Below are 27,004 nucleotides of genomic sequence, written 5' to 3'. Positions count from 1 at the left end.
CACAGGATTAGAGTATCGCACACCTGTATGTGTGTTTCACATGTTTATATCTTCCAGGTTAGCTCAGTGGTGCTCCTCGCTCCACTTACAGGCCTCTGCAGAAATTACGGTGTACAACACACACATATACACACACACACACACACAGAGGGATTCGTGGATACACACACCTCTGAGTCAGTGCTGATTATTATGTATCCCAAAGTAAAAGCAGCTGCCCACGTAGACCGGCCTTCATGGTCTACGTGGGCCGGGTCCTCCGAAGACTGAGAAGGCCGGAAGTGCGAGGCTGTGAAATTGGACGGTCTAGCCTTCATATTTGCATCACCGCTGTCTTGGTGGAGTTTGATAAACTCAACCGTCTGCTCCTTACTATCTAAAATATAACAGGACACTGGCGTAAATTCTCTACCATCTCACACTTCTTTTTAATCAGTTTTCTGTTTGACGTTTATTCAGCTGTGTAAAACTATAACTTTAATCTCAGGCAAACCGATTTACTCAGGAACAAATAAAACACTGGAAAAAGTCAAATAATAACATTTTGAAGTTATCTAACTGACTTATTTATCATGTTTAAGCCTAACTTAAGCCTGACTTAAGCCTACCAATGACCTGTTTTAGGTCAAGCAGGTGTTGCTCAAAGGTTGGTGATGCGACAACAATATCATCTAGATACACCGCGTAGGACTTATAAATCAGGCCAGCTAGAACATTGTTCATAAGCCGCTGAAAAGTTGCAGGGGCGTTACACAGGCCAAAAGTAAGGACTCTGAACTGAAACAGGCCACAGTGCGTGATAAAAGCAGTCTTTGGTTTAGCTTCTTCAGCAATGGGGACCTGCCAGTAACCTCGAGCGAGGTCTAGTGTTGTGAGAATCTTCCCTCTCGACAAAGAGTCCAGTGATTCATCCACTCGTAGGAGTGGGTAAGAATCTATCACGTGAGGAGAGCTCTGAGGGCAACAAACTGCAGGAAGGCAGCGGGACCAGATAGCATACCGGGACGTGTGCTAAGAGTATGTGCAGATCAGCTGACCACAGTTTTCACTAGCCTCTTCAATGCCTCTCTGGCTCAGCAGGTAGTCCCCACCTGCTTTAAAACATCAGTGATTGTTCCGATCCCGAAGAACACCCGCCCAGCCAGCCTAAATGATTATCGCCCAGTAGCCCTAACATCTGTAGTGATGAAGTGTTTTGAGAGGCTCATGAAACCCTTCATCAGTTCCCTCCTTCCTCCCGACTTCGACTCACTGCAGTTTGCATACCGGACAAACAGATCTACCGGAGATGCTGTAGCACAGGTCCTGCATACCACACTGAGCCATCTAGATGAGGGATGTGGGAACTATGTGAGAATGCTGTTTATAGATTACAGCTCAGCATTCAACACCATAGTTCCCCACACCCTCTCGGGTAAGCTCCAAGATCTGGGATTCAGTACATCTTTGTGCAGGTGGATTTATAGCTTCCTGACCACGAGACCACAGTCAGTGAGAATAGGGGATGTGTACTCCCATACACTCTCATTGAACATAGGGGCCCCCCAGGGATGTGTACTGAGCCCCCTTCTCTACTCCCTCTACACTGCGGACTGCACGGCCAGACACCCCACTAATTCCATTGTGAAGTTTGCTGACGACACAGTGGTGGTGGGACTCATCTCTGGGAACGACGAGACGGCCTACCAGAGTGAGGTGGATGGACTAGCAAAGTGGTGTGAGGCAAATCACCTCTCCATGAACATCAGTAAAACAAAGGAGATGGTGATTGACTTTAGAAGACAGAGAGGTGAGAAAACTCACACCCCAATTCAGATCTATGGAACCCCTGTGGAGAGAGTCTCCAACTTCAAATACCTCGGTGTCCACATCAACGAGGACCTCACTTGGAGTACACACACGGACTTCCTCATTAGTAAAGGCAGACAGCGCCTCTATCACCTGAGGCGTCTAAAGAGGTTTAAGATCTCCAAGAATATACAGAGGAGATTCTACACTGGTGTCATTGAGAGCATCCTGTGCAACAACATCATGGTGTGGTACGGGAACTGCACAGTACAGCAACAGAAAGCCCTGCAGAGGGTTGTGCGCACAGCTGAACGCACTATGGGAACATCTCTACCAGCACTGCAGGACATCTATGCTGAAAGGTGCAGATCCAGGGCCATCAGGATCATTAGGGATTCTAGCCATCCCGCCCACAAACTGTTCAGGCCACTGAGGTCAGGGAAGCGCCTCTGTAGCCTGAAAACAAGAACAGAAAGGTTCAGGAGGAGTTTTTACCCACAAACTGTGAGACTCCTCAACCAAAACACAAACCGGTCAACATGATGGACAATCTCACACACAGTACATAATTTGCACTTTATCTTTCTTCTCTGAACCTTATCCGTACCTTATTATATACATCTGTACTATGTAAATATGTATATTTTTATAGTCTTCTCATTCAAATCATTACAGTGCAATATCTTGCACGTCATGGATATATATTTATAAGCACAAACATATGGACTTTTACATTGTTTTTTTATATATTTTTTTTACTTTTAACTTTTGTTTCTTTTCCTTTTTTTCTTAGCTTATGTAAAATCCTTTTTAGCATGTTTGCACAGTCGGGGGGAGTACTTTTTTAGCCAGAAAAAACATTTCACTGTATGTTGTACCAGCTATAACTACATGTGACAAATAAATAAAGAATTGAATTGAATTGTCAGCTTTTTTTATTCGACGGAAGTCAACACAGAACCGTGGTTTGCTGGGGGTTTGTTCACAATCACCACGGGAGCTGCCCATAGTCCTGATGCAGGTTCGATGATGTTATCCTGTAGCATTTTTTGTACTTGCTCTTCTACGATTTGCTTTTTAGCTGGTGAGGTGCGGTATGGTGGCAAGTTAACAGGCTTTGCATCCCCAGTTACAATGACATGTTCTGACAGAGAAGTGCAACCAAGGTGGCCATCAAACAGGTCGCTGTAACTTTCTAACAACTCTAACAGTCTTTCTCTCTCCACAGAATCCAAGTTAGCTTCTGCAGCCTTGTCATGGACAGAGAGCTGCTGAGTGTCCTGCAGAGTCATTGTTCCACAATCAAAATCAGCTTCCACAAAGCCATTTTCACAGAGTTCATCATGACATGGGGGCTTATCATCCATAATTACAGTTCTTGTTGGGACATGTATTGTTAGTGAAGTGCGACTCATAAAGTCCATCCCAAGAACAAAGGGGGATGACAGGTCCTGCACTATCACAAACTGCTGATAGACTCGCTTGCCCATGAATCCAATGGTTAACCAGGTTATTCCTAATGGACTGCAGTTAGTGCCACTGGCCAGTCTTATGGGTGGAGAATCCCACGGATTCTTTAATGACTGATTTTGTTTTTTTTCAGGTAACAGGTCTGCATTTACTGCTGAAAGAGATGCACCTTTATCTAGTGTGGCATCCAGAGCTGCCCATTAAAGTTTACTTTAACTCTGAGAGGGGTGTTCCACGATGATTGCGAAGCTCCATCTTCAACGTGATTGAGCACAGGTGTCACACTTGGGTGTGACATAGGCAACGAGAGCTGACTTATTGGCTGGGGGGAGGGTTGCCCCTGTGAAACACTCTCCCCCCCCTGAAGTTCCCCCGCCTCCTGCCAGCTGGTTTTGTCTCCCTGACAGGGTCAGTTCCATCTGGATCTGCAGGCTGAGCTACTGGATGGTGATCAGGAGGCAGCATTTGGGGAAGCTCCGGAGCCGACCTGGGAGAATGTCGAGCTCCCTGAAAATCAGTGGAACAGTTAGTGTATGTGCGAGATGTAACACCAGGCATGGAACATTTAAAACAACTCCCTCAGCTCCGTTTTTCAGCTGAAATCGGGAAGGCTGTGAAAGGCTGGTGCCGAGAACAGAATGCAGCTCATGGGCACACAACACTAGGTCAATTACTGACCTTACAGGCATCCTGTACAGCGCTACTCTGTACTTCTCCACTGCATGTTTACAGATGAGCTTTGCTCCTGTTCAGATGGTGGGCTCCTCAGTCTCCTGAATTCACTGGGCATATGGGCAACAAACGTTGGCAGAGGCTCTTCGGGATGCTGGAAACGGTTCATGATGCCTTTCAAAATGTGCTCCTGGTTGTCAGCAGGCAAAAACATAGTCTTGATAAGTTCACAAAACTTAGCGTAAGTCGCTATATGAGGACCGAGCACACTAAACCACTTCCTTGGTTCCTTAGCTAGGAAGTGTGGTAGTTCTCTGAGGATTTGGGCATTTGCTCGGTCTAACGAGGTTTTTAAGCATTAACTGATTGTAGCCATTCTTCTGGGTGAAGACTGCCATCATTAGCGAACACAGTGGGCTCTAATTTAGCTTGGTGAAATGCTGCAGCAAGGACTCTGATTGTATTATTTAGCTCCAGATAATCTGACTGGGATTGGGACAGGTCCCTGGTGGGCTGCGTGGGGCCAGGTGCCCGAGGAAAAGGGTGAGTAATCTGGGCAGCTGGTACTTTTGGGACTGGTCTTTTTTGTTGAGTCCACTGCTCCAAAATATTCCTCTGGAGGTCCAAAGACTCATGAAGGCACTGCTGAAGCATATCAACCTCTGCTTGTAGACTTTGCACTTTATGCCCAAGGTCAGCAGTACTATGTCTGGCAGTAAGTCGGTTTGGGTGTAACATAAAATCTATATCATCACACACGTCAGTCAAGTCAGGATGAGTAGGCATAATACACACTTATTAAGACCCAAATCTATATAAGGTAACAGTTGTGCTGAAATCAAATTTAGTTCTGATCACACAAAAATATCCAAAGCATGTGAATTCTTAATTTTAGCAGTAAATGTTTCATCTCGCTTTGAAACACGGAGGTAGAAGAAGTAAACACCCCAAACCAAAAATGTTTAGCTGCAAAATACATCTAAACTTATGAATAACTGTGTATGAGTATCACCTTTTCAAGTCAAATTCACTTAAAAACAGCTTCCTAATGAGAACTGTTAAGCCAGCGAGAATCAATAATGAATTAGTTTGAAATATACACTATAATAATGATCCAGTGATCCGCCCGACGTCTGCGTCTAGGCCAGCGTGGTCTGTTTCCATGAAGTATGGCAGACATCCACTTTGCCGCGATGTACCTTTTAATGTATAAATCATCAGCTGCTCAAAGAGACTGCACACTGAGGTCCAAGAGAAGATGTACCTTTTGTAATGTTGGGTTGTGTTCAGTGGTTGAGAGGAGGTGGTAGAGAACTTAGCAGGATAGTAGGAAGAACACACAATCACACTGGTACTGGGAATTCCACAGCGTATCCTTTAATGCACATTCTCTTCAACAACCATACAAGGCCCGGTTGAACGACTGCTGCTTATCAAACATGACACACAGTGTTCATGCAAAAGTTTCTGGAGAGGTAAAACATATAAAGTCCGTCTCTCTCCATGCACTTGTGTGCAAGCACATTGTTCCCGTAATCACATAGAGGGCAGTGGCGCATACTAATGACATCATAAACCCTTGACTTAGGTTGCATTAAAGAGACACCACACCACTCTGACTGTTACATGTGATTGAGAATTATACCAGGGAGTCAAGTACTTCTGATTTGAGGCACTATTTTTCAAAGTATCCAGAGTCAGATGAAGTTAGAAGGTAAATTATTAGCAAGATAATCAACCTCTGTTGGGGTAGCGTTCAGATAGCTGCTCTGCTCTATGTTGGTACAGGCCAAAGGACACCTGAGAAAACAACAATGCAATTTGCATACACGCCCAACAGAGGAGTGGAGGATGTGCTTTTGACTCTACTTAATCTGATTCTCAAACATCTAGAGAGCAAAGGGACTTTTGCAAGACTTCTTTTCATCTATCAATTTTTCTTCTGTTTTTAATACAATACAGCCCCATATTTTAATTCAAAGACTTTTAGCACAGTTTGAAATCAAGAACAATCTGGTGGGCTGGATTTTAGATTTTTTAACTGACAGGTCACAAAGAGTGAGAATAAATGGGGTTCTGTCTGACCCAGTCTTCTCCTCCACAGGTTCTCCCCAAGGGTGTGTTTATCACCCTTATTATCATTCAGAAAATAGAATAAGTGCAATCATATAAATAACTTGGGACCATAATCAATGAAAAACTGAACTTTGATGAGAATTGCAAATTGGTCTGTAAAAATTTGATTTGATTTATTTTGTTTAATTACTGAATATGTGTTTGTCAGGTTTTACCATGTCTGTGTTTGTGAAGCAATACCAGATGCTATCATTTTTCTGTAACGCAAATTTACCTTCAGCTATAAATAAAGTAACCTTAACCCTCACCCAACCAATCACAGCAGATGGCCCCGCCCCTCCCTGAGCCTGGTTCTACTGAAGGTTTCTTCCTGTTAAAAGGGAGTTTTTCCTTCCCACTATCGCCAAAGTGCTGCTCATAGGGGGTCATTTGATTGTTGGGTTTTTCTCTGTATGTATTATTGTAGGATCTACCTTACAATATAAAGCACCTTGAGGTGACTGCTGTTGTGATTTGGCGCTGTATAAATAAAACTTAATTTAATTGAGTGAGTGCCATGCTGTGTCAGTGTAGTGATTACTATGGTTCTCTTGCCAGCTTTTTTCTTGCTTTTGTTGACCACGTGACCATAGTCAACATCCTCAGGACCTGAAGACAGAGAGATGGATGGAGTGACTGCAGACAGAGTTCAATCACAGCTGACTGACTGATACATCTACAACAGGCTGCTCTGTGTGGATTTTCAGTCCTCCAGGTCATGATTTGTTTTTAACATTTACAGTTTCCCCCCTTTTTTTTTTAAAGAGTTCAATTCTTTGATCAGGCTCAATTTAATTTTTGCAGTTGTGCAATATCTCCCTGAAAATCCTTCAGTTAATCCAAAAATTAATTCTGGGTCTTGTGTATACAGAGGATCGGAGATCAATGAACTGCCCAAGAAGCCTAAAAAGAATATGACTAGCAGCTTACTTAAGAAGACAATTGTATGTCTACGTGTGTTTGTACATGTGCATGTGTTTGTGAAAAACCCTCCATAACTGGCAGCTTTGCTCATTCCGTCCCCGTCTCCCCCTAGTGCGTATTTTTTAATTAGGTATTAATATTTCATCTTTTTTATCAAGTATGAATTCTGGTATTCGGTCGGAATTCATACAAACTGGAATTAATTACATGTCGGACCCATTAGGGATATTACTATTTGACCTACTTGTTTTTCAGACTGTGATCTGAATGGTAAATTTAAGCGTTAGGAGCAGCTCTGTTGGATTTTTAACTTTGAACAGAGTAATAATTAATGGAATGGTGATGATGATTATAAAAATAGCAGCTCCATGTCTCCATGTAAATTAAAGGGTCGCTTTCTTTTTAAATTCCTTAGATTATCATGACCTGGCTGACTGACAACCTACACAAACATCTTGGTAAAAATAGAGTGTGAAACTTCATAAATCAGCTTTTTCACTTGTTTTCACAGTGTGGTCTTTTTATCAATAAACATTTGTTTATTACCACCACCTTTAGGGTTTGTGAGCTACTCTCCTTCTTTTCTTCAACATGACAATTATCTGTATTATAATCATTTCTATAAAAAAAATGCTGTTTTTATGGGGATTATATGACACATCTTTTGTGGTCACTACGATCTATGGTAATTAACAAAGATGAAGGAAAAAGAGGACACTTGAACCCAGGTTATGTCCATTTTCATAATAAGTGACAGCACAGACATCTGTTAATGAGAGAACATGTTTTGTGATGTGTAGCACCAGCAGAACGCTAAAGTTTCACTTCAATAATTCTGCTGGGAGAAAGATGTGTTCACACATGTTTTTTAACAGAAACATTTTAAAGCATGCTTAATCATTCAGGTAAGAAAATCCCAAAAGGTTGATTCTGTTCATCTGAACGTTTTCAGTGGGAGAAAAGTTTCATCACTCATCCAAGTGAGTTCTTCAGTCTCAGCTGACTGCAGGTTTCCCCAGTCTTATAAAGAGTACATTTGCATAATGACTGAAACTAGCACCACTGAATAAACAATGGACTGTGAGCTCAGTTTAGGATCATTAATATGCAAATTGTGAATGGCACTCATGGTCACTGATTGTGACAGAGAGTTGGGGAATGGCTGCAATCACAGCATTGTAAGATGGTGAATGTACTCTCAGTGGCAAGGGAACAGTATGAGGACAGCACAAGAGCACATGGGAGAAGGATGCAACACATAATGGCAATGCCCAGTGGCCAGACAGAATCTTGGACCTACACGCCATACAAGCAGGGCTACAAAACTGTTTCACAACCAGGTTTTGGAAAGTCTGACCACAACGCCATCTTACTTATTCTTCAGTATAACAAAACATACGTAGGGATGAGGTAGTCAGGTGAAACGCTGGTCTGTCTAATCAGAAGCTACACTACACGACCCGCCCAATGACGTAGACTGGGACATGTTCAGGGCATGCACAGTCGACATCAACAAGTTTACGGAAGTAGCAGTAAGCTTCGTTAACATGCTAGCGGAGGGGATCATCCCCACTGCGAGAGTCGCGCTGTGCAGTGAACGCCAGGACTGCCACCTTCAACGCCCATCTTGCCATGGACTATGCACAATCATGGATTATAAAGCCAGGGACACTGCGCCAATCAACGCTGACTCTGCATTCACCAATGAGCTGAATGCGTTCTACGCCTGTTTCGAGGTTAGCCAGGCGGCTAATGCTAACTACTGCCTGATAACTGAGGACGGTGACATAATCAGCGAGGGACCAGCGATCAACATCGTGGAGCATGACGTCTGAGCGGCAATGAGGAGAGTGAGCACAAGGAAAGCACCGGGGCCAGATGGCATCACTGGTCATCTGCTGCGTTGCTGTGCTGACCAGCTAGCAGGTGTGCTCACTTCCTTTTTCAACGAGTCCCTGGCTAAGTCTGTGGTCCCCATATGCTTCAAGAGATCCACCATCATCCCTCTGCCCAAGCCTTCATGCCTGAAGGACTACCTGCCAGTTGCACTGACTTTGGTGATAATGAAGGTGTTCAAGAGGCTGTTGAAGAACATCATCTCCTCCCATTCCAAACACCACAGATCCGCTCCAGTTCACCTACTGACCCAACAGATCCACTGAGGATGCCATCACCCACGTCCTGCACACCACCCTCAGCCACGTGGACAAGAAACAGGGTAACTATGCGAGACTGCTGTTTGTTGATTACAGTTCCGCGTTCAACACAATAGTGCCCGGTAGACTGTTCACAAAGCTCAGGGATCTAGGATTCAACAGCAGTCTGTTTGCATGGGTGTTGGACTTCCTCACTGGTAGAACTCAGGTGGTGAGGGGGGTAGGTGCATCTCCGACAGCATCACCATCAACACGGGAGCACCACAGAGGTGTGTACTCTCACCACTGCTCTACTCCTTCTAAATTTCAGACTATGTGGCTACTCATGGCTCCAACACCATTGTGAAGTTTGCTGACGACATCTCCAACAACGATGAGGCAGCCAACATGGATGAACTGAAGAATCTGGCATTGTGATGCCAGGATAACCATCTCCAGCTGAACGTTGGCAAGACCAAGGAGGTGGTGGTGGACTTCAGAAGGAGTAAGCACAGAGACTACAAACCCATTATCATCAATGAAGCTCCAGTGGAGAGGGTGCAGTCCTTCAAGTATCTTGGTGTCCACATCTCCTCTGACCTGACATGGGCTGCCCACATTCAGGTCCAGTCCAAAAAGGCTAGGCAGCGCCTGTATCACCTACGACAACTGAGGAAGTTCAGGGTCTCTCCAAAGATCCTCAGGATTTTCTATACAGGCGCTGTGGAGAGCATCCTCACACAGAACATCACATCCTGGTATGGGAACAGCTGTGTTAAGGATAAAAAAGCTCTTCAGAGAGTGATCTGTATGGCAGAACGTGGCTGCAGGACTGCTCTCCCCTCCTACAGAACATTTACAGCAGGAGATGCTGGTCAAGAGCTGCTCAGATATTGAAGGACTTCAATCCGTCCCAGCAATAAACTGTTCCAGCTTCTGCATTCAGTACAGTGGTGTACTGACAGATCCAGGATCAGTCCAAATCATCAGCAGTTTGATCCATCGATTGAAGTTTCTTTGCGAAAATGTTGGACTGTTCCTTTATCAGTGTGTAACAGTGTGTGTATGAGAGCCATGTAATGTCCATGTGTGTGTGCTGACTGTGCTGCTCTGACCCCCCTCCTCCTTTCAGGGTGGAGCCTGCTGGAGTCCGATGGTTGAGACCAGGTCTGAGGAAGTGTAAGTGTGTTTTTAATGGGATTCATGAAAACAAAGCAGCACACATTCAACCATCTTCATCATTCACATCTCTGATGTCAGGAGTCATCATCAAGGTGTCAATCAATGAACAGATGATGCATCAATAACTGCAGCTGGATTGTGTTTGTTCTCTCCATCAGATTCCTGTCAACTCACAATCGACACAAACCCCCCCCAATCATCCATAAGTGATTGATTCTGGCTACACCACGGCACAAGGCACTTTAACACCTCGCTCACACAATGTACATTCTCAGATTTCAAACTGTAAATTTCCAGATTGTTTTATTTTATTTATATAATGTATGCAATTCACTGATTTACTGCACATAATGTTCTCTTTGTATATATTCACTAACGGTTTATAATACTCTCTCTCTTTTTGCACAGTCGGGTAGCGTATCAGGACACATTTCACTGCGTGTTGTACTTGTATAACTATGCACATGACAAATAAAGAATAAAGAATAAATAAAGAATCTTGAATGTTGGAGCATTAATGACATTATAGATTTTTTTTGGATATTACTGGGTATAAGACCCACTGATGTGCCATTATATTTATGTGAATAAATGCATACTCTTGGTGCATTTGCTGGAAATGTACATTATTTAATCTCAGAGTTTCAAAAGATTTCTAAACAATGATACTGTAGCAGTTATTGACACGGACCGCCGGGGCAGACCGTGTGGAGTGAGTGGAGGACCCAAGAGCAAACAGAGGTGAGGACACAAAACCGGACTTAACAGAAAGCGAGCCTTTATTTAGGGCCGAAAACTTAAGGAACAAGGCAGCAAAGCAACTGAGGGAAAACCTGAACATAGACTGGGAAAACTATGGCTAAACAAAGTACAAACTAGGACTAATTAAGGCTGGGAAACTATGACAAGGGGTAGGGGAGATAACACAGACGACGCGACGCAGACTACATGAAACACAGAGACTAAATACACATGAGGGATAATCAGGGGAAGTGGCCACACATGGGATCACAGCTGACACACATGAACCTAACGACAGGACAGGAGGGTGCAACTGAATACACTGACAATGAATACAGATTTACAAAGTAAAACAGGAAACATGGAAATTAGACATGACAAGAACTAAACATAACCACGCAGACAGGACTCATGACCCAGGGAAACTTAGTACAGGGGAGATGACATAACTGACAGCATGAACTTGACGGTACAAGACACACAGAAGGGCAAGGGAGACTTAATGCAAGGGGAATATATACAAATGGCTGGACTACCTTAGTGAACCTAAACAAACAATAAACATCAAAATAGGCTAAGCACAAAACACTGGGTTGCACGACCCAGGACCATGACACCACCCCCCCACCAAGGGCTGGCTCCAGACAGCCCTAAACCAAAAAAAAAAAACAGACCACCGAGCCCGGGCGGGCGGCGGGGGACCAGGACGGAGGGACCAGAACAAGAAAGAAAAACAGCCAACAGAAAACACTGGAGCACGTGACAATAGTCCAAACATAGTTCAGGGGGTCGGCCCGGAGGGCGGCAACACACCAGCCCACAGTTTATGAGTTCAGGCGGCCGACCCGGGGGTCGGCAACCCAACAGGCCACGCCATCTTCCATCAGGAGGCCGATCCGGAGCCCGCGGGCACAAGAGTTCAAGGGTCACACGGTCGGGGGCCGACCAGGCGGGCGCCACAGGTGACAGAGCCGGTCAGGAGGCCAGCCGTGCGGAAGGCAACGGCGGCGGCGAAGGGGCCGGACGGGCTCCTCGGGCCCTCCAGCGGAGACAGGCGGCCGGACGGGCTCCTCGGGCCCTCCAGCTGACGTGGCTTGAGGCCGGACGGGCTCCTCGGGCCCTCCAGCTGACATGGCTTGAGGCCGGACAGGCTCCTCGGGCCCTCCAGCTGGCATGACAGGAAGTGGTGCGGACGCTGCAGGGTGCCAGATAGGCACACCCGGGCATCCAGCAGCAGGCGCAGGACGAACAGTTAAGGAGGCCCCTGGCTGGACAGGGAGCTGAGCCGCTAACTGGACAGATGGCTGTAGTGGACATGGAGGGATTTGTGCCAGAGCCTGCACAAGTGGCTGAGCAAACCTCTGAGCGGGACACCGACCTGGCAGCTGAGCAGGTAGCCGGGCTGAAGCCTGTGGTGAAACAGACCGCTGGGACGTAACACCACGCTCTGAGAGGGCAGGTGAAGAACTGTCCTTAGTGCCCACAAATTCCAAACAGGTGTCAAGTACAACAACAAGAAGAGGGCTTTCAGAGGGGGCAACAAAGAGGAGGTGAGGAAGATCCAGGTGTTACTAAAGGACAAGATCAGAGAGGCTAAGGACAATTACAGGAGGAAGCTGGAGTGGAAACTCCAGCAGAACAGCATGAGAGAGGTGTGGAGGGGCATGAAGACCATCACTGGATTCAGGCCAACCAACAGCAGGGGAGCTGAGGGAGGTGAGAATAGAGCCGACGAGTTGAATCTGTTTTTCAATAGATTCGACACCACAGTGTCTGCTCCCACCCCCACAACCTCACCTGCAGTCAGCCTGGAATCCAGAGCCACACCACTGTGCCAGCCTCTCTCTTCACATGTTGCCTCCTGTGAGATTCCTGACACCCCTCCCCCACCCATCACCTTCTGAGCTCTCGCACGAGAGTGAGGGCTCAGGGACTCGCGCTCAGAGACTGCCCCAGTCTTTATTTTATAGTTCCAATGTGTGTGTGTGTGTGTGTGTGTGTGTGTGTGTGTGTGTGTGTGTGTGTGTGTGTGTGTGTGTGTATATGTGTGTGTGTGTGTGTGTGTGTGTTGCTGATCAAAGGGTCATAAAGCACAAAAGGTACATCCTTGGTCAGGAGAAGGGTGACCCCCCCCCCCCCCCCTCACCCTGGATAACACAGTGAGGAAGTCCTGCAGTTCATCTAAATGTAAAGAAGCACTTAAACTAAAACAGACATAGCTACGTTAATCCTACCGTAAAACAATAAAACAAGGTACGAGCTCTTTCCCATGCTCCCAGGATGTGGGGGTGAACCAAGCCTGCTGAAAATCACACATCCTGTCACTACACAATTGATTATATGCCTCTAAGCATACATGGTTAAACATTTCCTAATACAAATAACTACATGCAGTATTCTACCATATGCAAACTTATATCACTAAAAGATTATACTGACTACTAAATACAATTTTCCATTGACACCTTGGCCGGTAAAACAGGCATTTGCCCGGACTCTGACTCTTTAACACGATCGTCTTTCTCATGGCTGAGCCCGCCAGGCAGCAGTTCAATAGTGGCCATAATCTCGCCCACGGAAAAGACACGTGGGGCAAAAGTACAGTCACTCACCTCCATTTCGGAAGGGGCACGAGATGAAACGAGACCCTCCCCAACCTCCAGCTGCCGCGCGGCGCCACGGTGACGTCGCCGTCGCCTCTTCCCTGAAGGCGACGCAGTGACGGAAGCTCCGGTTGCAGGGGAAGTGAAAGGGGGCAGGCCCTGGCAGCTCCGCGGGCCCCCAAGAGCCAGGCGCGTTCCCCGAAAGACTTGCTCATAGTCGGGGGTCAGCCACGGCTTCCACCGGAGCTTCTCCTCCAGCTCCGCGAGAACCACCTGCTCCCATTCAGCAATGTCCTGGGCAGTGATTTGTGGGGACATCTCCTCAGAGCCGAAAATCACTGCTGACACGGACTCGGAGGCGGCTTCGGCCAGCGGTTCCGGCCCAGGCGACTGCTCTGACGACACCCCGGACTCTGGCTGCGCTGACGTGCGGCGGCGACGAGGGCGCCGCTTCCTTCTAGCAGCGGCTGTTGACACAACATTGATAGCTGTGACGGCTGGCTCCTCATCCTCCGACCACATCCGCGCCAGAAAGGAGGCTGGAGAAGCGAAGTCCGAAAGAAACGGCAAGGGTGAGCGGCTCGTGTACGAAGGAATGGATGGTAGCGACCCCGGGCAGCGCCCGAGTCTCAGTGAGCCAACCTGAATCACCCCGGAGCCGCAAGATGGTGGAGGCGGTGATGGGGAAGTTAAGTGACAGTGGTGAACGGTGGTGACGCAGCGCTGGGCGCCTGCTCCCGAGGACTGGGTTGGAGGATGGTGCGGAGGTAATCAGAAATCAGGGGGGGTAGCGCCTCCTATAGCCAGGGGAACACGGTTACGCTCACCCGCAATAGGGCTTTGGAGTTGACGTCACGCCGCAATGCATTGTGGGAGCGCAGCTCCATTTTCGGGGTCAAAACAAACACACTGTGTTGGAACGATGACGACAAGAAACATGCTTAAAAGCAGCTCAAAAGAAAATGGACGGTATAGAGACCGATTGCGTCCAGAGTAGGGCTGGGTATCGTCACTGATTTCTAGAATCGATTCAATTCCGATTCACAAGGTCCCAAATCGATTCGATCCACGATTCGATTTAATTCGATTCGATTCGATTTAAATCTGGGAAATTTTGACAGTCAGAAGTATAATTCAGATCAGAACATTTACATATTTTTGTATCTATAAAAAGGAAGCTGACACTCGCAAGACTTTATCCAAGGTGTGAGCATCACAGCAGATGCCTTTGTGTCAAAGTAGCTGAAGATAAAACACAGAAAAACATGTAGGTGATTTTCCTGGCCTGGGATTTTATAAAAATATTCTGCAGTACATCAAAAACGAAAGAAAACCATTAATTAATGAACATTACCTCTGACGTTACAGCGGTTTTATTAGACACACGGCTAAGCATTTTGCATTTTGAATAATATTAAAAAGTTTAAATTTGTTCAGTATTGAACAGCAGAAATGAGGTTTTCTTTTCGGAAGAATGTAAAAGGGAAAAAAACAGCGGCCGACAGCGCTGTAAACAACAGTAGACTTGTGCATAACAAGCAAGCGAATAATGAAGAAAGCGAAACTGTTCGAGAGAGAGAGAGAGGGTGGGAGGGAGAGAGGGGGAGGGAGAGAGGGAGAGAGAGAGAGAGAGAGCTGCGCATCGCAATGGAAGCAAAACAGTAAAAGAGTGAATTCATGACGATGTTTATGTGAAGCGTTTGGATCTTCTTTAGCTGCTGGTTCGGTCAATATTGTTTGGAGAGAGATCAAACTAACAGCTTTAGAATCAGCGCATAAAGGGCGTGAACACAAAGCGCGGACCCGGATCAGCGAGCTGTCGGCTTTCAGCCCCGACTGTGAGAAAGGCGACATCTAACTGATTCTGATCCGCGGGTCGCGCTGTGTGTTTAAGTCTATGTGCAGAATCCCTGTACCTGCTCTCATTTACTGTTTGGTGGTTCTTGAAATTTTGTGAGATGTCACCAGAGATTCTGGCATTTCGGACAAAATAAATTTATATTAAAAAATCGATTCAGGATTTTAATGAATCGATTTTACGTTATCCAAGCCAGAATCGATTTTAATCGATGAATCGATTAGAAAAACCCACCCCTAGTCCAGAGGCGAAGCAGCGGTACTTGAAAAAAATAGAGTGCATCGCAAATCTGGACCCATATGAAATACGGCAGTGGAGTAAAGACCCAGACGACTTACCGCCACTGTCCTACCCCGATATCTTCACGTATCTTGTTTGTGGAGTAAGCGCTTACACAGCGAACCAGTTTCGTAATTACAAGTCACTGGAGGCGCACATCCAATTTACAAATGGCTGGGTGCAAGATTTGGCTATTTTCAAGCCGCCAAACTCTGAGTACGTCGTCAAAGTAAGTCAGCTGCAGTGCATCGAGTGAAATAGCCATTTTCCACCCCCCACCATAATTAATGTTATACATTTATCATTGAACTGCTAAAATATCGTTATCATATTATATGCCCGTAATTGTAAAGTACATGCAAATTAACACTTTGATAATCGGGCAAATTATTAACTCCAATTTGTGTCCTTCCTGTCTCATTTCATTTATTGTCTTTACATCAACCAATCAAGTCACTCCATTCGATGTTTGATTGCAATTTCTATAACTTCCGAGACCACCAACTATGATATTATTCAGCTATAAAGTGTGATGTGAACATATTTAGAACTTACCGGAATGAAAATGTCTTGAGCACACCAGCTGATATCTGGAGACGTAACAGAACTTGATATCAGCTCATCTCACGGCTGCTATCCAGGCTAGACGCCTTCGTTTGGTAATATCCGATACATGAGCTCCTTCATGTTGCTTCCAGGTTGGGAAAGCATAAAAAGACAATCCAAACTTATTCCCGTGCCGGTCGTAAAATCGAACATTGCAGCCGACAACACAGCAAGTACGAACCATGGCTATGCTTTTGCTCCTTACTTAGACCCCCAAAATGGCGGATCGGGCCAAAATCCTTTCCACGCCCACCCCCGTGACATCACGCTCCAAAGCCCTATACTTCAGTCTTTCATGGGTTCAATGCTGTTAACTGTTTTTAAACAAACTTTATTTTCTGCATTTGTTAACAAGTATTAACAGACTGTATTAACATTTATGGATTAACACATCTGTATGTGTGTAAAGCATGCCCCCCCCCCCCCCCCCCCCACAGCACATTAGTAAGACGGAACAAACAAAAACCCTTTTCCCGTAAAGGCAAATCAAACAAGGCAATCATGGGGTAATACTGCTGGGTCCAGAGGGTCAGAGATAATGACTCATTCTCAGCAATGTTACAGTTTAAAAACCAGACCAGAAATCCCTCCACACTCAGCAGTGTGACTGTCACTGCTGTTATTTCAGTGGGCTGAAGTTTGATCTGTGTTGTTTACCAAAGTGCAACAAAAGCTGTTTAACATGTTTCATTTTGAATTCTTACAGAAACATTGTGATTTTTGTCTTTTAAGCGTGTATAGCAGTCTGTGACATCACTGATGAATCCATCCGTTGTGTTTGAGCCTGTTATCACTACACAAACGTTTGTTTAGTCTTTCCTGAGAAATAACGTCACAAACATGGCAGTCAGACATCCCACGCTGGCTACAGGGAGTTACACCTACTGTAGCTCCCTGTGATTTTAGAAAATGTCAGTAGTTACAGACTACAGTGGGATATCCCAGCACTGGTGTTAAGACAAACATGGACACATACAGAACAGAAATAATATTTTGTAACAGCCGAATTAAACTCTGAGCTGATTTAGAAACATCACCTCGGAGCACTGTATGTTACTGTAATGTTTTACACTGAATGACAAACTTTACTGTTGTCTATAGTTTAGTGTTCAGTGCTGAAAGCAGGATTGGGATTTTGTAAATGTGTAAGTGATTGACTTTGTGGAGATCAGAGTACATGAGTGCGTTTCAAACACGTGGCTGTTACGTGGGTGGGGACGATCAGCCAATATTTAGCCGAAGCTGACACTGAGAACGATCACAACCAGTCATGGACCGTCTCTGGATCCTGAGCTGCACTCTGTGTGTCCTCCTGAGCTGGATGCATGTGGATCAAGCGGTGGCTGAACCGTGAGTTTGTCTTCAGCGTGTTTTTGTCTGTGTGAGTTGTTCACTGCAGTAACTGCTGTATGTGTGATGCTGTATGCAGCCAGTACCTGGTGGCCATTCCTGCAGTTATTGAAGCTGGAGCTGAGGCCAAATTCTGTGCAACTCTCCGACAGCCCAGTGGGACTCTGGTCATGACTGTCACTTTGATGTCCCGAGAGAAGAACACAACCTTATTCACGCATACGTCAAATGAGGCCTTTCAAACCTGTGTTCAGTTTGAGGTTGGCAACCAGCACTTTCACACACAAAATGCGTTTGTTAGTTGTTATCGTAAGCATTATAGGCTTTAATGACTATCTAAATATCCCACTGACTCAGGCTCCTTTGGTACAAAAGGAGGTGCAACATTTTCAGGTGGAGGTACGAGGAGACACATTTTACTCCAAACAAGTCAGAAAAGTGATGATCCGAGCGTCTGATCCCGTCACATTCATCCAAACAGACAAACCCATCTACCTCCCTGGACAAAAAGGTAACAATGTGCTGTTATGTTATATAAGACATGTAGTTCATTCAAATTCCATCATCATGAGCCAGCTGCTCCACCATCTCCAATTTGTGTAACAAGTTTTATTGTCCAAAATTTGGACACACATACAGTGATTGATGTGAAATGTTTGCTTCAAATAGCAAAATTTTTTGAAGATATTTAATATAATATTTAATACGGTCGATCGATCAGGATTTTCGGTCGCACTTTGAAATCCGACTCCATCTTTGAATATAACTATTTTAAAAATTCACAGTAATGCAAAATAAAACATGCAGAATACTCAGAGTGCACAGCTCCCCCCAAAGGACAAAGGCCATATTATATTTTCTATTTTGAGACCTGCTGCTGTGATGGAGAATTAGACAGTAATTGAGCTTAACTTTGAAATAAACTAAGAGGCATTACTCAGACATGATTTTTTTTTTGTACCATCTGTCCCCGATTACAGAGTCAAATTCATTTTATGTGAAAGTTTAATGGTTTTATCTTTAATAGTTTTATTGTTCAAAATTAAATTATGTTCAAACATGGAATTCAAAGCACCAAAAATCATGAGGGAAGAATATGGAGGGCCATGGGTGCCAAAATGTATGAAACACATAATTAGAAAATATATTAAATGTCTCGTTAAATAAAATATAAATTAGTGATATCATTTAAATTTAAATAAATTCTATATATATAAAATACACATTAATCAAATATCAGTAATTTCATTTAAAAAATGTAAAAAAGTATTGAATGATCTGAAAAGGTTTCTGTTCATCTGGATGTTTTCAGTGGGGAAACCCTGAACCAGTGACTTTGTTTTGTTCCAGCCAGGGTGCGATACCAGAGCTCTGCTTTGCATTTCTTCCATGTAGCGAACGGCAGATTGTTCCTTCAGTGGGCTGGTTTCAGTCATTATGCAAATGTACTGTTTATAAGATTGAAACCTGCAGTCAGCTGAGACTGAAGACGTCACCTGGATCAGTGACGCAACGTTTCTCCACTGAAAACGTCCAGATGAACAGAATCAACTTTTGGAGATTTACTTACCTGGACAATTGAGCGTACACCAACACATATTTAGGTTTTTATTTCTGATTTCCAGTTTCCAGCACATATTTAATGATCTTTTTATATATTCAATTCATTTTTTCTCATTTTGATTATTTACAAGGATATTTAATTATTTCACTGTCCAATTATTGGTTTTCAATTTAATTAATTATTTTGTGTTTCCTCTTCTTCGGTGTTCATTAATCAGTTTTATCTGTCACCCATCAAACTCAGGGACACAGACAATTTAATGCTTTGGCCGGATGTCTGTTTATTTATTGTGCCCTGCTTAATGCACACAGCCATTCGGACCTGATGGAGCTACACCATAAGCAATATTTTAAAATACTTGCCGTGTCACCAAATATGATTTTATTATTTTTATGTAGTGCAACCTTCAAGCATTTGGTCATAACCACCAATTCATATCAGTCCCTTATCTGAGATCTGTATTGACTTGCTGTGTAGGGTAAAAATCAGATGTTGTGTCCGTTGATAAGCTGCAGTGACAGATCACGATGCACTGCAGCACAGCAACCATGAAATATTTCATTAAAAATTGAAACTCAAAATACATAATTTATTAATAATAAAATTGTTTAGATATTTAATTAATTATTTCAATTTTAATTAGTTAATGGACCTCTGTTTTAAAGTACAAAGAGAGAAACAGAGGTAACCTCTCAATTCTTCTCAAAGTGAATTTCAGAGTCGTTGCGATGGATAATAAAATGCGACCTGCCAATCAGCTGGTGAGTTTTTGAACAGTATTATTAATAATGCTGTTTGCAATTTGGATGCAGTGATTTACACAACAGTTTCTTAACTCCACCTGTCTTTCTTCCTTTTTCTTTCAGTATGATGTCATTGAACTTCAGGTAAGAGGGCGCCTCTAGAAAAGGCTTTTCCTTCTCTTGCAAATGCATCAACACAACACTGAACACATGCAGTCAGACAGACTTGAAGGTTCCCTGCTCACTGCTTGCATACACACTGCTTCTGCAGTATTACTCCAAGTTACTGACAGTGCAAGCTTTAAAAACTGGACAAAGTGGGTTGCATGTATGTAATACACACCGTGCAGGGGTCTGTTCTGTCACTTGATGCCCCACATGTGAAAATAAAATGACAGTGATTAAATCAAATTAATAATTTTGATTTAATTACTCCACAAACACAGCCACAGCTTCCCTGTCATTACAGCTTAGGTTTCTTTATATCACTTAGTTTTTAAACATTTATAAACAAGTGCTTCACATCTAGAAGAGGACAAAGCTGGCTACAGATGAAGACAGGACATCTTTATGTCCCCCTAAATTTATATTGTCCCGTTTTAGCTCTAATGTTGTTGAAAAGGAAAATAAAGAATCTAGTTGGTACTGTACTTACACCTGTGTAGTAGCTGTCACTGTCACTTGATTTAACAGGATCCTCATAGTAACAGGATTGGACAGTGGCTAAATGAAACATCCAATAGCAGAATACTGCAGCTTTCTTACTCCTTGGACGCTGAGGCCCCTGAGGGACCGTACCAGATCATTGTGTCAGTGGGTGAGAGGAAAATATCTCACAACTTCAAAGTGGAGAAATATGGTAAGTCAGTCTTATTTATTCTTAAATTCTTTGTTGTAATGGAGTGCAAATGCTGACATTCATATTTCCCCCAGTTTTACCCAAATTTGATGTGACAGTAAATATATCTGAAGAAGTGAGTATTGGGCAGGAAGACATTGAAGCTAAAGTGTGTGCAAAGTAAGGAAAAGTTCTTTCAGGACAAATTATGTGTTGTAAAATCTGGAGTTTGGAGAGCAAATGACTCATAATGTTTACTTATTTTTCTTTATACAGGTACACGTATGGACAGCCTGTACCAGGACGTGTTACAGTCAATGTGTGCAGACCTATTAATTTGTATAGAGGTTTAGATATAAGAGAGCCCAATAAGGATGATTTGGCCCTATGGCAGATGGGTGGCTCCTGCCACACAGAGACAAAGCAGGTACAGTTATGGCTTCATTTCTCTTTTTTCCCTGATACTTTGGGTACATTTAGGCCCCTGCATTAGCATTACAGCAAACGGGTTGCCGGCTCTACCCAGCTGAACTGGCGCCGTGTGTCCTCTTTACTTTTTTCATCATCTCATACTTTCATCCACGAATTTGAATTGTTAGTGATATCTCATCTTTCTTGGACGGACGTGTCAGCTCCAAAGGAGTGAAGTGGTTATTGTTGTGCCTAAAAGGCTGCATAGGTTGTGTTGGTGTTTCTAATATCTGCTAGATGATTAGCATTACTGGTAGGGCTAAAGCAAGTGGTGCGTCTCATTATGTCTGTCACACAAAAGAATACAACTTCTGTGGGAAATCTAAGAACTTCAAAAATACTCTGATCTGACTGGGACACCTAAACAAGCTCAATGAATATACACATACATGTCCCCTCTAATTTTCATGTGTCTGAGCGAATACACAAACTCCCTGAGTATCCCTTGGACCACTGTGAGCAACAGCAGACGTGTGCACTGTGGTCATTAAAAAAATCAAATTACAGCTTTTACATTTATGTTACACGACTTTTAATTAACTGCTTCAGCCCACTTACAATGAAAATGTAAAACAAAAATGTAGTCATTGGCCTGTGCAGCATGTTAACACTGTTGGAAGTAAAAATAACTTGAACTCCAATTTTGAAAACACAACTTTCTTTTTAATTAATAAAGCTCTGACTGTATTCTGAGTCTGTGGTCTGGGAGAGAGTCTGTAACTCTGTCTGCAGAATACAGTAAATAATGACCAATGTTGGGCAGTTAATTATAAAGTTACTTCTTCAAAAAATGGCCTGTATTTATATAGCGCTTTACTAGTCCCTAAGGACCCCAAAGCGCTTTACATATCCAGTCATCCACCCATTCACACACACATTCACACACTGGTGATGGCAAGCGACAATGTAGCCACAGCCACCCTGGGGCGCACTGACAGAGGCGAGGCTGCCGGACACTGGCGCCACCGGGCCCTCTGACCACCACCAGTAGGCAACGGATGAAGTGTCTTGCCCAAGGACACAACGACCGAGACTGTCCAAGCCGGGGCTCGAACCGACAACCTTCCGATTACAAGGCAAACTCCCAACTCTTGAGCCACGATCACCCCAAAAAAGTTACTGAGTTTTGATAAACAAAGTGTTTTGCAGCTGTTTACCTAAAAATACAGCCAAGGTGTTTTTTTAAATAAAATTTCAAACTATTTACAGAACAATCAGCTGTTCTGCATCACATCTGATGCCACACAAATTATTTGTGCCGCTCCAAAAATCATTTCTGTCCACTATGAGATGAAGGAGAACAACAGCCTGATACCTGCAGGCCTGACAGCAGCAGATGTGTCACTGCTGTAACACCTGTAAACCATTGTTCTGACACACACAACAAAACTACTGACAACACTACACACTAACTACACAAGATTTGCGCTAAACGTCGCAAATCTCTCACATCTCAAAACACCGCAGTCACTCCTAAAACTTCCCCCGTTTCTTAACAACTTGCCATATCATTTTTTGATTGGTCGACATGGTACATTTTTCAACCAATAGGAATCAGAATCAGAAACTTTATTGTCATTGTCATGAGAACAACGAAATTAAGAATGGTCCCCGATCATTGCATCATCCCTAGCAATATCAAAATATAAATAAAACAATAAAATTCAATAAATAAAATAGATAGAATACTTAAAATACTAATAAGATGTAACAGTGAAACATTCACATACATTCCCACACACATGCTTCAGACCGTGCATAGATTAACACAAGAGTGGCGTGATGGACATTTTTTTGTAGTATTCAGATGTGTTATTGCAGTTGGATAACAGCTGTGTTTGAGTCTATTAGTCCTTGCTCTGATTGCCCTGTACCGTCTGCCTGAGGGCAACAGTTCGAACAGGGAGTGGCCAGGATGTGAGGTGTCTTTTATGATGTTTTGGGCCTTTTTAAAACAGTGGGCGTTGTGTAGAACTTCCAGTGTGGGGAGAGGGCAGCCAGTGATCTTTTGGGCGGTGTTAATGATCCCTTGGAGTGCTTTCCTCTGAGCCCCTGTGCAGCTAGTGTACCAGATGCATATGCAGTAAGTTAGAACACTCTCAATGGTGGCTCTGTAGAAGGACACCAGCAGTCTCTGTGTGATGTTATTCCTCCTGAGAATTCTCAGGAAGTACAGTCTCTGTTGGGCCTTTTTCAGCAGCTCGGAGGTGTTCACACTCCAGGAAAGGTTCTCCTCTATATTGACTCCCAGGAAGCGGAAGCTTGCCACCCTTTCTACACAGTCCCCATTTATGAATAGTGGTTGGATCTCTGCCTTTTTCCTTCTGAAATCTATTATGAGTTCTTTGGTTTTTGAAGTGTTGAGGAGGAGGTTATTGGCCTTACACCATGACGTCAGCTGCTCCACCTCGTCTCTGTACGTAGACTCGTCTCCCTTGGAAATGAGCCCCACCACTGTGGTGTCATCTGCAAATTTCACAAAGATGTTGCTGTGGCGAGGAGTGCAGTCGTGTGTGTAGAGAGAGTAGAGCAGTGGACTGAGCACACAGCCCTGGGGTGAGCCAGTGCTGAGACTCAGGGCTGAGGATGTGTGATGGCCAACTCTGACTCTCTGTCTATGGCCCGAGAGGAAGCTATTGATCCACATGCAGGTGCTGTCTGGAAGCCCCAGGTCTTGTAGCTTGGCCACCAGTTTGTGTGGAAGGATGGTGTTAAAAGCTGAGCAGTAATCCACGAAGAGCATCCGCACATAGCTACCATGCTCTTCCAGGTGAGTTAATGCAGCATGGAGTGCTGTGGCTACAGCGTCTTCCGTGGATCGGTTTGCTCTGTAGGCAAACTGGTGTGGATCCAGGCTGCGGGGCAGGGCTGCTGTGATGTGTCTGCGGACCAGCTTCTCAAAGCATTTCATTACCACTGGGGTGAGTGCCACCGGTCTGTAGTCATTCAGGCCGGTGATGTGGGGCTTCTTAGGCAAGGGGACTATGGTGGAGGACTTCAGGCAGAGTGGGACAGTCGCCTGTGCGAGGGATTTGTTGAAGATCCTGGTGAAGATCCCAGCCAGCTGTCCTGCACAATCCCTCAATATTCGACCTGGCACACCATCAGGACCCGCCGCCTTCCTCGGGTTAACAGCCTGCAGCATGCGCCTCACCTCGTGCTCTTCCAGGGTGAGGGTGGTGCTGCTATGGGTGGCGTGTTGCTGCTGTGGCTCCAATACCTCCGGTACCCTGGTCTCAAAGCGGGCAAAGAAGATATTCAGCTCCTCTGCCAGCTCCAGGTCACCGTCCGCAGCTCCGAGATTGATCTTATAGTTGGTTAGGTGCTGGATGCCTTGCCACACCTGCCGGCTGGTATTACTCTTCAAATGGTCCTCGATCCTCCTCCTATAGTCCCCCTTTGCCTCTCTGATGCCTCTCTTCAGGTTGGATCGGGCTGTGGTGTAGTAATCCCTGTTGCCAGACCTGAACGCAATGTTCCTCTCCTTCAGCAGCTGCCTGACCTCCCGGGTCATCCAGGGCTTTTGGTTGGGATAAGCCCGGATCCGTTTGACTGCTGTAACAGTGTCTATGCAGTGTTTTATATAGCAGAGGACACCGTCTGTGAACATTTCCAAGTCCTGATGTTCAAAGATATCCCAGTTAGTCCTGTCAAAACAGTCCTGCAGCTGCTGAGAGGCACCCTCTGGCCATATGGTAATATTCTTTGTGATGGTAAGAGCAGTTTTCTTGAGGGGGGCATATGCAGGGATTAGAAACAGTGACAAGTGGTCAGACTGACCCAGATGTGGCAAAGGTCTGGCCCTGTAGCCCATTTTGATGTTGGAATAAACTTTGTCCAGAATCTTGTCACCCCTAGTGGCACACTTGACGTGCTGGTGGAATTTGGGGATTGCTTTTTTTAAGTCTGCGTGATTGAAGTCCCCTGCTACGATATGTACAGCGTCAGGGTAAGTGCTCTGTTTATTATTGATGTTTGTATGCAGGAGTGCGATCGCCGAGTTAGCATTAGCATCTGGTGGTATGTAAACAGCTGTTATTATGACAACGGTGAACTCCCTAGGTAGGTAGATGGGCCTGCATTTAACAGTCAGATATTCAATGTCCGGTGAACAGTGACGGTCTATTATCACTGTGTTGGTACACCAGCTGTTGTTCACATACATACAGAGCCCCCCTCCTTTGCGCTTACCGGAGTCCACTGTTCGGTCATGTCGCTGTGTGGTATAGCCTGCTAGCTCAATAGCAGAGTCTGGAATGGATTGATGTAGCCAGGATTCAGTGATAAGAAGGATGCATGAGTCTTTGATGAAGTTATTCGCTGCTATTTGCAGCCTCGCCGTCTCCTTCTCTCTCGACGCCGCCTGCGCCTCCACCCCGAAGGGATAACAATCCATGGGGAGCCCGGACTCCTCGCTATTTCCACCGGTATCTTGTGTAAGCGGACACATTTGCTAGTCACGCTCTCGCGGTAGCTTACTCCAATCTTGAGGAGATCATGTCGGCTATAGATGTTATTCGCTTGGCTGGTAGAACACAAAAACAAACATAAGGCGTACAAAATTATCCAAACATAGCATCGATCGGTAGAACACTGAGCTGCTGCAACTACGTGCGCTGCCATCTTGAAAGAAAGGGTGGGGGGGTTTGTTTTTCACAGGCGGAGAGTGCTTTCGAGCCTTTCTTCTTATAAAACGTTTCTTCCCGCAGTAAATATAAACAACGACAGTATTCAGGAAAAACAAACATTGCAGATATTTTTATCATAACTCTGGTTTTACGTGGCCGATCAACACAATTTAAAAACTGGTATAAAGTCCACACTTTGTCCGTCAGTTGTTCCGTCTGTCCTGCTCACATCTCCAATGGTTGTACACGTTGTCATTAACGTGGCTTCACTCCACATCAGCCGCTTTGCTAAAACACCGGTGTGGGCACATAAGGACGCTGTCATCAACCACGTTGATTAGCTGCGTATATACCAATGTGAATCGCATCATTGGCTGGATTATGGGATAAGGTGGCATCGTTCTGATCCCATACGAGAGCAGCCAGTCACTGACTGACTGACACTGCAGAACAGAATTGTTGAAGTTTTAATTTTAATTTCAATTCAGGTTAGATGTTTTCTTTGTGCGCAACTCAGATTTTCTGTGCGCAGAGACCGTGCCAACAGTGCACAATTGCGCACGCGCACAGCTTAGAGGGAACATTGCTGACAATATAATATGATGATATCAAAAGATTCAGCTTCTGTTAAAAGTTTTAACAATTTTGACTGATTTACTAAGTTACTGGTACATACAGCTATATATACAGTATTTTAGTAGTTGTCAAGCCACATTATGGCATCATGATGCGGTACAGTTAAAAAAATATTGAGCCACTCCTCATTTGTTTATGTGTTGCATGTACATGGAAAATAGCTACAGTGGTTTAATGAAACATGCGAACACAAATGGAAATGCAGACTGCACTCGCTCCGGCAAGCTTTCATGATTTGTTGTTGTTGGCGTTTGTTTTAGATTCAAAGAACAAAATGGGAATAAAGGATGTGTTTTAGCTACAGGCTGCTTAACAATGTGCCCAGTGTTGGGAAGGTTACTTTTAAAATGTATTCAACTACAGATTACATGCCCCAAAATGTATTTTGTAACGTATTCCGT

The 27,004-nt window shown here is 44.5% G+C and overlaps 1 protein-coding gene across 1 annotated transcript in view; it reads left to right on the top strand.

The window, feature by feature from the left end:
• The first annotated feature begins 17,570 nt into the window (after positions 1-17,570).
• Positions 17,571-27,004, top strand: part of LOC146577976 (alpha-2-macroglobulin-like) — a 49,014-nt gene continuing 39,580 nt past the window's right edge. The window contains exons 1-8 of the mRNA XM_085256122.1: positions 17,571-17,723; positions 17,803-17,983; positions 18,081-18,234; positions 19,996-20,048; positions 20,154-20,174; positions 20,724-20,889; positions 20,964-21,048; positions 21,145-21,295. Coding sequence (XP_085112248.1) covers positions 17,644-17,723; positions 17,803-17,983; positions 18,081-18,234; positions 19,996-20,048; positions 20,154-20,174; positions 20,724-20,889; positions 20,964-21,048; positions 21,145-21,295 — 891 coding nt within the window. The 5' untranslated portion in view covers positions 17,571-17,643. The remainder of the gene's footprint in view (positions 17,724-17,802; positions 17,984-18,080; positions 18,235-19,995; positions 20,049-20,153; positions 20,175-20,723; positions 20,890-20,963; positions 21,049-21,144; positions 21,296-27,004) is intronic.

This window comes from Mchenga conophoros, linkage group LG3 (genome assembly GCF_057382185.1).
Source record: "Mchenga conophoros isolate Kocher_MC1m ecotype Shallow Benthic linkage group LG3, M_conophoros_male_GT1.1, whole genome shotgun sequence".
In the NCBI taxonomy this organism is placed as follows: Eukaryota; Metazoa; Chordata; class Actinopteri; order Cichliformes; family Cichlidae; genus Mchenga; species Mchenga conophoros.
The sequence above is the reverse complement of the archived record's forward strand: the minus strand, read 5'-3'. Positions and strand labels throughout refer to the sequence as shown.